The sequence below is a fragment of the Cucurbita moschata genome, unplaced genomic scaffold (genome assembly GCF_002738365.1).
Source record: "Cucurbita moschata cultivar Rifu unplaced genomic scaffold, Cmos_1.0 Cmo_Scf00013, whole genome shotgun sequence".
In the NCBI taxonomy this organism is placed as follows: Eukaryota; Viridiplantae; Streptophyta; class Magnoliopsida; order Cucurbitales; family Cucurbitaceae; genus Cucurbita; species Cucurbita moschata.
This window is the reverse complement of record NW_019268529.1, coordinates 45,597-59,568: the sequence shown is the minus strand read 5'-3', so window position 1 is coordinate 59,568 and position 13,972 is coordinate 45,597. Positions and strand designations below refer to the sequence as shown.

The 13,972-nt window shown below is 36.6% G+C and overlaps 1 protein-coding gene and 1 long non-coding RNA gene across 3 annotated transcripts; one reads left to right on the top strand and one right to left on the bottom strand.

Annotated features, from left to right (window-relative positions):
• Positions 1 to 1,079: 1,079 nt before the first annotated feature.
• Positions 1,080 to 3,648, bottom strand: LOC111451719 (proteasome subunit beta type-4-like). Of its 2 annotated transcripts, none has more exons than XM_023092248.1 (7): positions 3,491 to 3,648; positions 3,339 to 3,403; positions 3,052 to 3,128; positions 2,671 to 2,800; positions 2,385 to 2,544; positions 2,114 to 2,299; positions 1,080 to 1,418 (listed from the first exon to the last, which is right to left on the bottom strand). In XM_023092248.1, the coding sequence occupies exons 1-7, from the start codon at positions 3,494 to 3,496 to the stop codon at positions 1,305 to 1,307; spliced, it is 738 nt and encodes a 245-aa protein (XP_022948016.1). In that variant the 5' UTR covers positions 3,497 to 3,648; the 3' UTR covers positions 1,080 to 1,304. The 2 variants fall into 2 exon arrangements, with proteins under 2 accessions (XP_022948016.1, XP_022948017.1); XM_023092249.1 differs by having other exon boundaries at positions 3,339 to 3,385.
• Positions 3,649 to 12,647: 8,999 nt separating this feature from the next.
• Positions 12,648 to 13,287, top strand: LOC111451720. The gene is made up of 3 exons (XR_002712020.1): positions 12,648 to 12,833; positions 12,913 to 12,982; positions 13,173 to 13,287. It is a non-coding gene; the product is annotated as an uncharacterized LOC111451720 (long non-coding RNA).
• Positions 13,288 to 13,972: the final 685 nt, after the last annotated feature.

The window sequence follows — 13,972 nt, the reverse complement described above, 5'->3', positions numbered from 1 at the left end:
GGTAACATTTTGGTTTGTGTCATTCTCTTGTTCAAAGTACCTAAGATGTAAAGATTTATTAACTTAAACTTTTGATTCAGTATCATTTCAAACTAGAAATTTCAGGCTAACTCTCCAATGTAATTCGCTTTTTGTTCATTTAGCAGTTCAGAAAATGGGGAGAAAGGTTAAGGAGAAGAGTGCATTTACCTTAATCTTCCCGCTAACATTTTATTAGATTTTATGGTAATTTGAGACTGTTCATGGAATGTTTTTGTGCTTTAGAAACTTTAGATCACTTGCTGATACAGATAATTTGTAAATGGCTGATTTCCAAATGTGAAGGCAACTTGAATGATGAGGAAGCAGTGAAGTATAGTATGGCTGATGAATGCATGGGTGTCTTTGTTCTTTGTTTCTTTCTTGCAGGGTGAGGATACTATCAAATTCAAAATACTGCAATCAGTTAAAGATGTTCCATTAGATGTTCCATTACAAGGGTGGATAGTTTATGTAACAACCCACGCCCACCGCTAGCTAATATTGTCTTTTTTGAGTTTTTCCCTTCCAACTTTCCATCAATGTTTTTAACAAGGGAGAGGTTTCCACACCCATGTTTCGTTTCCCTCTCTAACCGATGTGAGATCTCACAATCTACTTTCCTTCGAGGCCCAGAGTCCTCGTTGACACTCGTTCCTTTCTCCAATCGATGTGGGATCTCACACCCCACCCCTTTCAGTGCCCAGCGTTATTGCAAACACACCGTTTGGTGTCCATCCCTCTTAGAGGTTCAAGGTTCTTGTTAGCATACCGCCGAGTGTTTGGCTCTGATATCATTTGTAATAGTCCAAGCCCACCGCTAGCAGATATTGTTCTATTTAAACTTTCACTTTTTAGGGCTTCCCCTCAGGTTTTTAAAACACTAGGAAGAGGTTTCCCCACCCTTGTAAAGAATGTTTCCAACCGATGCGGGAGGTTGAAAATTAGTTTGTGTAATAAATCATTGATATCTAAATCTGTTAATTCTAACTGTCTTGGTCGAATGATCGACTTTACTTCATTCAAATCAAAGCATGTCAAGCAATAAAGTAGGCAGAGACTAAAAATGAAAAAGCAACTGATTGTGATTATAAAAAAGTCAAGAAAATGAACTCAACATGCACTGAGTTGGATATAAACAGATAGTTCCAAGTAGACATTCCATACAAATCCAATAATAAGTATCTAAGACGCATCTAACTTTTGATATGTCAATTGTTTCACAACTCTTGATGGGAACAGCGATTCATGAAAATGGAACCTGAAATAAACGAGGTAGCTTCAATCTACCATGATCCTTCAGCGCCAGAAGTGGGATTCTCAAAAGCAGCGTAGTTCCAGAATGTTTTTAAGGAGTAAGGTTGGGAGATTGTCACGCCTTCTTCAGTTATTTTTGCTATCTGCAAATGCCAAATTAGATGATGAGAGAATAACGCCAGCCATTGAAGACTATAACCAGTGATCAAAACACAGGTTCCAGAAACTAGAGAGATCGTGGTGGATGTAGCTATAATCAGTGAATCAACATGGGCTAGGCTGGGTTCATTAATATATACATATTTAAGAAACCAAGCTAGAGTTTTTGGGCATGCGCATGATCTTGCTGAGCTTCATTCTTAAGGCATTCCTATTTGAAAAAAATTTCGTACAAAGGTACACAAAAAGACCACAAAAGGAGTTCAAGAACTAACTACAAGAACGGATTCCAATCCAAAAGAATCAAACCAGGCCAATGATTTAAAAAAAAAAAAAGCATGATGGATGGACACCGATAAGGAAACCTCCTCCAATGATCTCTCCACCCTTCTAAAAAACCTATTATTCCTCTCTGGCCAAATACCCCATGAAGCAGCAGCAAAAAAAAAAAAAAAAAAAAACCAAGCATGCCACTGGGTTGGTTAAGTGATCATTAGGAACAAGGATAAGTTCAAATGCCATAGTTGCAAACCCTATGATATTGAAATCTTATGGGTTTCACAACCAAATGTTGGATGGTTATCCAGTGAGACTAGTGGATATGCATATAAGCCGACTGGACACTCACAAATATACATAAAAATGAAAGTGATAAATGTAGCTCTAAAATGATTCAAACCTGGAGCTTGTTGACAGCCGACCTATCACGGTATAAGAGTACCCTCATACATTTCTCCAGCAATTTCACACCTTCTTCATAAGTCAGGTTCTCATGCCACTCATCACGAAGAATTGGCCGTGCAAGGTGGTTGCCAAAACCAGTAGTAACATGGTCATCTTCAAAAGTTACACCTATCATATTAACCTGCATGCAAATGGTAAATTGTTAGCTGATGAAGCATCTAAACTTAAAATTAATTGAATGAGAGGTAAGAGAACAAAAGATCTACCGTGCCGAGATACTTTTGCCCATTTTTTACTCCACCAAGAACAAGTGAGTTCCAAAGTGGGTTGAACTTGTTCCGCCTGTTATACATCACTCGAGTCAAGTAGCTATGGATCTCCTTGGGCCCGAGAGCATTACCATCATCCCACATGTTGTCATACAAGCTGCACCATTCACAATATAATAAGAGATTTCGCTCAACCTCTGTGATTCCCAATCCAGAACACCATGCATTCCCAATGAACAGATATAAAGAAGCGTGAGAGTAAAGCAAACCATCTTAGGCTTACATGAGCTCATCGAGATTTCGCAACAACTCCTGAAAATCACTAATTTCTCCACTTGCACCAAGTAGAGAATGTTTTCCAATAGCTTTGATTCGCTCCACACTCTTATACCGCAATGTGGAACCATAGGAGCCTGTAGTTAAAATATCATATACAAACACAATTCCATTATAATTTGCCAACGCATACATCCGAGATTCAGAATCACTTAAAGAAAGAAACATCACTTCCAGAAGTGTTTTGCTATGAACAAGTAAAAAGTGATAAACAAGCTGACAATCATCAACAACTTTCTTTTGAAACATTGTAGAAAGACATAGATACAATATAATAGACAATTAATGGGATATTGAAGAAAAAGAATGGGTAAGATTTTCCACTGACCTCCCAAATCGGAAACCATTAGAATCCCATCTTTGTATTTGATGGCAACCACGGATGTCCCAGTTACATAGGGATACCTTTTCAACAACAGAAGTTATAAACAAACAACCAGGAGTTCAGATGCTAAGCTGATTCCAAAACCAAGACTTCGCCATTCATTTACCGCTCAACTCCCAATCGGAAAATCTTAGGTCATTAAAACCCCAAAACTCACAATTCTAGAGCATAAAACTTAATGTCTAACCAAAAAGTATCCACGAACGAAAACAGAGAGAAAGAAAACGTACTGTGTTCGTTGAATTGGAGCTTCGGGGCAGAGAATACCATGGTTCGCCTGGTTGGAATCAACGGGCTGCAATGAAAAATCGGGAGATCGATAAATGTTAAAATCGGAATGTAAAGAAGAAAAGGGAACATCGATTTGAGCCGATGAACTTACACTCATTCTCGGATTTGGATTAAGTTTCAGCCAAACGGATTAAGAACAGAATCGATGTCGAGCGTCGCAATGAGGTTTGAGTCTTTCCACTGCTTTAGTAGAGATCTTTTCCCTTTGCTCAAGAAATGATTTTCATATCCCTCCTCTTTCCCCAGCTCTGTCCTTAAACGCACCGTTTTGAGTTTTTATTTTATTTTATAAAGTTTTTATAGCTGGATAAGATGAAATTTATAATTTAATACTTTAAATTGCAAATATAATTAGATTCTTTAACCTTTTTATTTAAATAATATAACATTTAAGTTTTATTTTATTTTAATTTCTACAATTTTAAATGCCCGATTTTAGTTTTATACTTAAAAAAAATCTTTAAATTAATTTATATGGTAATTTATTCTTATAAATTTAGAAGAAAAAAAAAATATAGTTTTCCATGTATAAATTCGTACGAAAATTTTATTATGGTATATAAGTTATTATTATTACTATTAACAATTTTTGATAGGGAGAAAACTTTAAATGATTAATTTTATGTATATGAATATCTTCGGCTTTAGACACTCGCCTTAGTGGAAAGTCGCCTCCCAAATCACATTGCCCGTAAAAGGGAAAGCCCTTTATCTACCAACAATAGCAGATCTTGTTCAAAGGTTAGGGGTTGCTCGAAATCTGTCAAAAACTCACTCTTACCCTGAAGATCAGACGAAGAATCGCAATCTATGGCGCACTATCGACTCTTTAAGCGAAGAAAAACATCGTCTTCGGGACGAGAAAACAGAAACCACCTTTTTCAAAAGTTTCTTCCTGTGAATATGAGATGGCCGAGTCAGAAAGTCTTAGTGAGACGTATAGTTTAATGCATGTAGATGGTTGACTGCCGCCCCCCGAAAAAGGTATACCACATTTATTGATGGGAAAACTCTTTCTGGCGGAACCTCCCGAGTTTTTAGAGAAAAACCACGCTGCATTTTTGCGAGATTTTGAAAATGTTTCAAAGCGGTGAAAACTCGAGATACTTTTCACTTGTCTTCTGCGAGTTTGAGACCTTAGAATTACTCGACGCAAGTCCTTATCTCAACAAACGTTCCTTAAAGTCTCATCGACTATTCTAAAAAAAAAAAAAAAAAAAAACCNACCCAACGACCTCTCATGGATTGAGTTACATAGTGCCACCCAGGTTTGGAACCCACTTTTGAGAAGTGAATGTGCACGCATGCATCATCACCTCATTGGTCGGAGGTCCAAGAGGTCCATAGAAGAAAATTCATATATTATTTCTTTTGCCTTTTTTCAGAATAGAGAAAGAGTCGAAACAAAGGGTACGCTCTCTAGAAGATTTGCTCGGGGCTGTTCACTTTCATTTGGTCGCCTGGTATCTTGAATGAAACCTCTTTGCTTGCGGGGGCAGGAGTGGCCTGGTGATCCCTAGGTTGCAGCACGTCTGGTCATTAACTCCTCGCACTGCTGCCGCCGTTTCTAGGATCGATCGACGCCTCACCTGCATAGGTACCTACGTAGTGTAGTGTCGGTGGCACGTTCAACATAGTGTTTGGACTCATGTGCCTTCCAGAACCAGGGGATTACCTTACTTTATTCGAGGACAAATAAAATATCATTACCAGTGTTGGTGGCATCTTCATTGAAATATATTGTATGATTGATGTCTTTTGGTTCATATCATTCTCCACTTCTTCAAGAGGATTCGTCCTCGAATCTTATTTGTTAAACTTTGCTACAAAAATAACTTATGGAAATACAAAGAACCTCACAACACTTCTGACGTGTATACTCTCAAGGAATTTTAGGTCACTCTATTTGCACTCATTTACACAAATGAATCTCTCAGGAATTTTAGGTCACTCTATTTGCAGTCATTTACACTGAATCTCTCATTCTCCCCTCTCAAAATTTTAAATAAAGTAGAGATTAAATTTTAATCTCTAGGTCGATTAAAAACAAAAAAGATAAAAATAAATAAAAATCAAATTGAGAAGAAACGCAAAGGAAACATATATCCGATCTTGAGCCTAAAGCTCTGATACCAAATGATATGTGGAAATCACTACAAGGCAGTAAGATTCAGATTACCTTGTTGATCGAATATCTCAAGGCAAGAACATTGTTTGAGATTCGAATCACTCCACAAGTAAGATCGATCATGTCTAGCTTGAATGATTCTTGTTGATCAAATATCTCAACACAAAAACACTTGTTTGACTTCGAATTACTCCATAAGCAAGATAGATCATGTCGAGCTTGAATGATTCTACATGCAACCTAAACTACATTGAATTGCAAAGAAACTTAACCATTGGCTAAAGAGAGCACAAATGCTACTTTTACTATATTTTCAGGTCTACTTACAAATACAACATACAAAATGAAACTATTAAAGGCATTCTAAGAGTTGTAACATTCATACTTTGGTCACAATTAACCATGATGTAAATGTAACCTAAAGTAAAAAAATGTCTTAAAACTCTAAATTGTAATCCACCCAAAATATATAACAATGGAACTTTATTCCTCAATATGACATGAATTGAAATATCTTTTGATAATTTCAACAACATTTTCTTCGCATCTTCATTGAAATATATTGTATGATTGATGTCTCTTGGTTCATATCATTCTCCACATTTTCAAGAGGATTCGTCCTCAAATCTTATTTGTGAAACTTTGCTGCAAAAATAACTTATGGAAATACAAAGAACCTCACAACACTTCTGACGTGTATACGCTTAAGGAATTTTAGGTCACTCTGTTTGCACTCATTTACACAAATGAAGCTCTCACCTCTCAAAATTTTAAATAGAGTAATGATTGAATTTTAAACTCTAGGTCGATTAAGAAAAAAGACAAAGGAAACATAAAGGAAACATATATCTGATCTTGAGCCTGAAGCTCTGATACCAAATGATATGTGGAAATCAAAGGGGAGTAAGATTAAGATTACCTTATTGATTGAATATCTCAAGGCAAGAACATTGTTTGAGATTTGAATTACTCCAGAGTAAGATCGATCATGTCTAGCTTGAATGATTCTTGTTAATCAAATATCTCAAACAAGTGTATCTCAATGCAAGAACACTTGTTTGAGATTCAAATCACTCCACAAGCAAGATTGATCATGTCGAGCTTGAATGATTCTACATGCAACTTAAACTACATAGAATTGCAAAGAAACTTAACCATTGGCTAAAGAAAGCACAAATGCTTTTTTTACTGCATTTTCCAAGTCTAATTATAAATACAACATACATGGCTTTATATAGTTTAAAAATGTAACTATTAAAGGCATTCCAAGAGTTGTAACATTCATACTTTATTGATATGGAAATCAACTCAAGGGAAAGTATGTAACGGAGTTTTCTAAACTCGTGTTTGAATTACTCCACAAAAGGTTTGATCAATACCACTGCATGCAAGTTCTAAACACAAGAATTTGCAAAGTAAAAACTTAGCTCTCAACAAAGATAAAATAGAAACTCTATTCTTAATTCCAAAATGTGATATCTCTGATCAAAGAAAAGAAGGTTTTATGTAGCCTTTACAACCTTAACCTATGTGACACATAACTCCCAAATTAAATTGGCTAGTAAATGAAAATACCCTCCACAATAAAATGGCTAGTTAAGGGTGGAATATGGTAACCTATGTGAGTTACAATATAATCTTAACCCCTGTATTAAAAACTGGCTTAAGACAAACAAATATTTAAATTATAATTAAATAGTGTAATGAATGAAATGTGATTATTAGTCATCCTTGGACTTTCCATAAATTCAGTGATTCATTAAATGCAACTTAAAATGCATTTAATGCATCTTTTTTCTTGAAGCTCAATTTTGCACAACATACAAGGGAGATCTCCAACGTCTTCTAGAATTTCCTTTGATGAGCTCACCATAGCTTGAATATAAGTGTAGAAGGTTTGTTGTAGCTTCTTGGCTCTCGTCCTTGTAATTGGACCTTGAGGTATGGAAATTTCTTAGTCATGGTTCATTTCATTCTCCCCTTCTTGAGAAGGATTTGTCCTCGAATCCCAGCCATCACCTACATCAAAAGGACTCAAATCAACAACATTAAAAGTTGCACTAACACCATACTTACCAGGTAAATCAATTTTATAAGCATTGTTGTTGATACACTCAAGAACTTGAAAAGGTCCATCTCCTCGTGGTAAAAGCTTAGATTTTCTTTGAGTAGGAAATCTTTCTTTTTTGGAAATGCACCCGAACCCAATCTCCTGGCTTGAAGATGGTAATCTTGCATCTTTTATTAATACAGGTGGCAACCTTGGAATTTTGCTTCTCAATTAGTTCTTTTACTTGCTTGTGTAGTTTATGAACAAACTCAATCTTGGCATTTGCATCAAAACTCACAAACTCTTTTGACGGCATAGGTAACAAGTCAATGGGGGTTAAAGGATTAAAGCCATAAACAATTTCAAAAGGTGTGTATTTAGGAGTGCTATGAACAACCCTATTATATGCCAATTCTATAAATGGCAAACAATCCTCCCAAGTCTTAAGTTGTTATCAATAATAGCCCTAAGCATTGTAGTCATGGTTCTGTTAACAATTGTAATTTGTCCATCGGTTTGAGGATGACAAGTAGTTGAATATACTAACTTAGTTCCTAACTTACCCCATAAAACACGCCAAAAGTGGCTTAAAAATTTTACATCACGATCACTAACGATGCTTTTAGGAATGCTATGCAATCATACGACTTCCTTAAAGAACAAGTCAACAATATGTTTTGCATCATCAGTTTTGTGACAAGGAATAAAATGAGCCATTTTACTAAATGGATCAACCACAACAAAGATGCTCTCATAACCTTTCCTAGTCCTAGGTAAACCTAAAACAAAATCCATTGATATATCTCATTTTAGGGGGTATAAACCATGTGGTTGAAGCCTAGACTTAGTTTGTTTACATGTTATGCAACGAGCACAACCTTTATTAACATCATGTCTCATTTTAGGCCAAACAAATTGTTCAGAGAGCATATCATAAGTTTTAGAAACTCCATGGTGTGCCATTAAACCACCTCCATGAGCTTCCCTCACAAGTAGCTGACGTAGAGAACAAGATGGTGTGCAAAGTTTGCCTTTTCGAAACAAAAATCCATATAACAATAAGTAATTATCCATAATGAGTCCTTTTTCACAAGATTCAACAAAAGGAGCAAAGAACATGTCATGTTGATATAACTCCTTTATGTGTTCAAAACCCAACAACTTAGCATTCAAAGTATTGAGGAGGACATACCTTCGTGATAAAGCATCTGCAACAATGTTCTCCTTACCTTGTTTATATTTGATAACATAAGGGAATGTTTCAATAAATTCCAACCACTCATCATGTCGTCTATTGAGTTTGTTTTGTGCTCTCAAATGCTTTAAACTTTCATGATCTGTATGAATAACGAACTCCTTAGGCTAAAGATAATGTTGCCATGTTTGCAATGCACGAACCAAAGCATAAAGCTCTTTGTTATAAGTTGGATACCTCAAAGATGCACCAGTCAACTTCTCACTAAAGAACATTAAAGGTCTTTGATTTTGCATTAATCCAGCACCTATCCATACTCCACTAGCATCACATTCAATTTCAAAAGTTGACTCAAAATTAGGTAATGTAAGTAACGCAGCAGAACTCAATTTTTCTTTCAAGTGTTAAAAGCAAGTTCTTGATCTTTTTCTCATATAAAGGATACATTTTTCTTAACAAGTTCATTCAAGGGTGAAGCAATTGTACTAAAATTCTTAATGAACCTACGGTAGAAACTTGCAAGACCATGAAAACTTCTTACTTCACTTACACATTTAGGTGTAGGCCAATCTTTTATAGCCTTCACCTTTTCCTCATTAACCTCAACACCATTAGATAAAACTACAAACCCAAGAAAGTTAACTTTTTCCATGTAAAAGCTACATTTCTTTAAATTTACATACAAACATTCGTTTCCTAAAATAGTCAAAATATTGCGTACATGAGTAATATGATCGTCTAAAGATTTAGAGTAAACAAGGATGTCATCAAAATAAACAACTACAAACTTACCTAAGTATTCTCGTAAGATATGGATCATTAGTCTCATGAATGTACTAGGTGCATTAGTTAATCCAAAAGGCATAACCAACCATTCATAAAGACCATACTTTGTTTCAAAAGCTGTTTTCCACTCGTCCCCAATATGTAATGCGAATTTGATGATAACCTGATTTTAAATCAATCTTAGTAAAAAGACTACATCCATGCAACTCATCAAGCATATCATATACTCTAGTTATTGGATGCCTATACTTTATAGTTATCTTGTTTATGGCCCTACAATTAACACACATACGCCAAGAACCATCTTTCTTAGGTACAAGAATAACTAGAACAAAATAAGGACTCAAACTTTCACATACATACCCTTTAGCAAAGAGTTCACTTACTTGCCTTTGTATCTCTTCGGCCTCCTTTGGATTAGTCCTATATGCTGATCAGTTTGGAATGGGCGCGCTAGGAATGAAGTCAATCTTGTGTTCAATCCCTCTAAGTGGTGGCAAACTACTAGGCATCTCCTCGGAAAATAAATCTGCAAACTCTTGCAAAAGCACAACAAAATTACTAGGCAAAGAAGGGTTAAGCTTGTTAGTAAAGGAACAAGACCCCTTGCACATAAGTACAAGAATAGTCTAGAGCAAAACATTCCTAGCCTCACTTGATCTAACATACAAACTTACTGATTTGATTTTTCTCTCTTTTTTTTTTCTCTAGGCTGAGTGCTACTCTCTTGCTTTTCACTCAAGCTCTTTTTCTCACTTGATTCTTTTTCCATCTCTGCTTTTGCATCAGCCTCTTGCCTTTTCTTTTCAAGTTTGCAATGATCAATAAATACATCTTTTGGAGACAATGGAACGTAGTTTTTCTACCATTGTGAGTAAAAGAGTATTGATTTGCATACCCATCATACATTACCCGACGATCAAATTGCCAAGGCCTCCCTAGTAGTAAATCTCCAACATGCATGGATACAACATCACATAAAACATCATCAACATATTTTCCAATAGTAAAAGAAACAAGAGCTTGTTGAGTTACTTGTACTTCCCCATAATCACTCAACCATTGAAGCTTGTAGGGTCTTGGATATGATTGTGTCTTTAAATTAAGTCTTTTGACCCGAATGGAACTCACGACATTGGTGCAACTACCGCTATCAATGACAACACTACAAGGTACAGATTGAACAAGACACCGAGTTTGAAATAAGTTCTCTCGTTGGTCTAGGCTGTCCTCTTTAATGTGGGTGTTTAGAGCTCGTCGAGTAACTATAGATATATGTGTAGGGTCCTCTTCACTAAACTCCTCACTCTCATCATTTTTTTCATTTATCGACATAAATGAAGAAAATGATGAGAGTGAGGAGTTTAGTGAAGAGGACCCTACACATATATCTATGTGCCTTTTCATCTGTAACAATTTCTCCCTCCTTGATGGTCATAATTTCTGCATTTGGGCAATCTCTACTATAGTCTCTTACCCCTTGACATCTCCAACACTTTAAATCCCTATTTCGAACATTAGACGTTTCTACTTTTTCTTTCCCTGTTCTAGAGCTCTCATATTTCTCAAATTTAGCTTGAGGCTTCTCATTAATCTCTTGATTTCTATGTTTATAATCATGTTGTTACCATCCTTTTTCCATGTTGAAGTAGAATTTCAAAAAGTTTTAGAAAAATACCGTGGAGACCTTTGTTGGATTTGCCTCTCGATCTTAATTGCAATGTGCAACAACTCCTCGATATCAGAATAAGGCTGTAAATTAGTATTGTCTACAATCTCTGTGTTTAACCCATTAAGAAACCGCGCCATGAGGGCCTCCATGTCCTCATCGAGATCAAGTCGATCCATCAATGTATCCATCTCCTTGTAATAATCCTCCACAGATTCGCGTCCTTGTCTCAATGCTTGAAGCTTTTGCGCCATGTCTCGTTGAAAATACTGTGGAACAAAACGTTTTCGCATGGACTCTTTGAACTCGTACCATGAATCAATTGGTGCTTCAAGATTTCTTCTCCTACTTGACATCAATTTATCCCACCAAATTTGAGCATATTGTTTGAATTGAGCAATGCATAACAGTGCCTTCTTTTCATCACTAAAATTATGACAGTTGAACACTTACTCCACCGTTTTCTCTCATTCAAGGTACTCCTCTAGATCGGTTTTGCCATAAAACTTGGGAAGTTTTAATTTGATGCTCCCTACGTTACGATCAGTTCTATCATCATAAGAACTCGTTTTTGTAAATTATGATACCTTCTTCTAGGGTCTCTCCCTCGCATCATGCCACGACCAGTCGCATGTGGATTATCCTCGTGTTGATCAGAATTGTCTCCCTCATCTTGATCGGTAGATTGCGCAGGTAGTGGAATCCTCTCTCGAGCATGATTTTGAATCTCCTATCTTCCCATTCGATCTGTCAACTCTTATATTCCTCGAATTAGTCTTTCCATGGTTCGTTGTTGTGCTTCTCTCAATCGTGCATCAATAATATTAGGATTGTCGTCTGGATTTTCCATGCTACAAAAGGAAGTTAAAATAATAATAATAATAATAATAAAATGACCTCACAAGCGCTCCCTCACATGTGTTCACTCGTGTTTAGCACTCAACACTCGAATCAATGTCCCTTACAAACTCACCCTCGCAATTGAGCACACACAGATTACACTCCAAAAAAAATTGGGATGTGAGACAAGCTATGTTATAGAATAAGTGCAATTCAAAGTGAATAGACAGCACACTCAACACATAAAACAAGGGTATTAAAGGAGTAATCCGAATAATGACAAAGAAATGAGTTAAAGAAAGAAAACGAATAAAGACTAATTTAGACGTAGTAACACATGAGAGTTACATATAATAATCAAGAGGAAAAAAAAAAAGACATTTAACATCAATAATTTTTTTATATTTTTTATATATATATATTTTTTTGTAATTGATGGGCAAAATCCAATCAAGTTACCAACAAGAAAATTGATTTAGAAGATCTTAGAACAAAGGGTTGATAAGATCCCGATCTAACATTTTGCAGCTCAGCCCAGGGGTCTTGAGGATTCTCTCTAGAGTATCTGCAAGAGAAAAAAGTGTGAGAAAGAAGGTTGAGAGAAAACTTGAGAGGGAAAAGTAAATCGCCGGAGTCCTCGTCGGAGAATCACCAACGAAATTCATCATCTACCAAGACTTACACTCTAGAGCTTCTTCTTGGAGAGAAGAAAGACTAGTGTTGTTGAGGTTCCATCTTTCGTCAAGATCCGAGAGAAATCCGCAAGGTAAGATCTCGAACGTTACTCTTCAGATCTGAGATCTTCGTTTAGGAATAGAGTGTTAAAGTTTACTATCTTCATTTAGGGAAGATTCACCACTAATTTTGTGAGGAAATTAGACGAAACGTTGAGATCTGAGAATCTTTCCAAGAACGGTAAGGATGTTATCAGACCTCTTTCCGACGCTCATAACTCGTCGTATGATTAAGCAAAAATCAAGAAAAAATATTGGCACATAGGTTGTAGTATGATCTAAAACTTTGTTGAAGAAGTCATTACGGTTTGGATTAAGAATCGAGAGATAGAAAAATGAGAAGAACGTCGAAAACTTCATTTTTCTGCTAGGAGGAGAGAGAAGGTGACGGCGCGCCACGTGTCAACCGGTAAGAGGTCTGTGTGCGCCAATAACCACCGGACACACGTCAAACGCCACCTGGGGAGACGCGACTCCAGCCTTCTACCGACACGTGCTCGTGGCCACGCCACCTAACCCGCGTTCTTTATTTGACTCGGTACCTGCGCGACGAAACGAACTGCGGTGACCCTCGGTCTACCCAAACCGAATCAACGACCCGTGGCTGCAGCAAAAGCGTATGTGCGTGACACTCGCGTGTGGATCCTGCGAGTGAACTTGTCCCGGTGCGTGGTTGGCGCGTGGAAGCGCGTGTAAGCCTGTTTTCATCCCGTTCGACTCTTGTTTTCCCTACTTTCCTCCCAAATCCAATCCTAACCCTATTTTATATGAAATAGGATCTAATTGAGGAAAAGTTAGTACTTTTGGACATGCTAATTTTGTGGAAATGCTAACGTAAGGGCACGCATCATCCAGGTAAGTCACCACACGGATCTCTAGGAAGAAATATTTGTAGGAGTTGTTTGGATATGCATGCATGATAGTTTAATTACCTTAGGTAATAGTTTTCCATGTTTGATTGTAGGTAATTTACTTATTAAGATTATGGATGTTTTATGAGAAGTATTATGAGAATCGTCTGAGTGTTGCAATTATGTTTTAACTTCCGCTCTATATGTATATGTTTATTTCATGCTTAAAGAAGGATGAAAACTTGTGAACTCTGCGCTCTGGGAGTTGATGGATGTTATCGTCCCGTTGAGTATGTATGTTTACTTTGCATGAAAGATGT

Coding starts and splice junctions, on each gene's coding strand:
- LOC111451719 (XM_023092248.1), bottom strand. Junction 3,129..3,338: donor GCTCCAATTCAACGAACACA/GTACGTTTTCTT, acceptor GTTGTTGAAAAG/GTATCCCTATGTAACTGGGA. Junction 2,801..3,051: donor AATGGTTTCCGATTTGGGAG/GTCAGTGGAAAA, acceptor TTTTAACTACAG/GCTCCTATGGTTCCACATTG.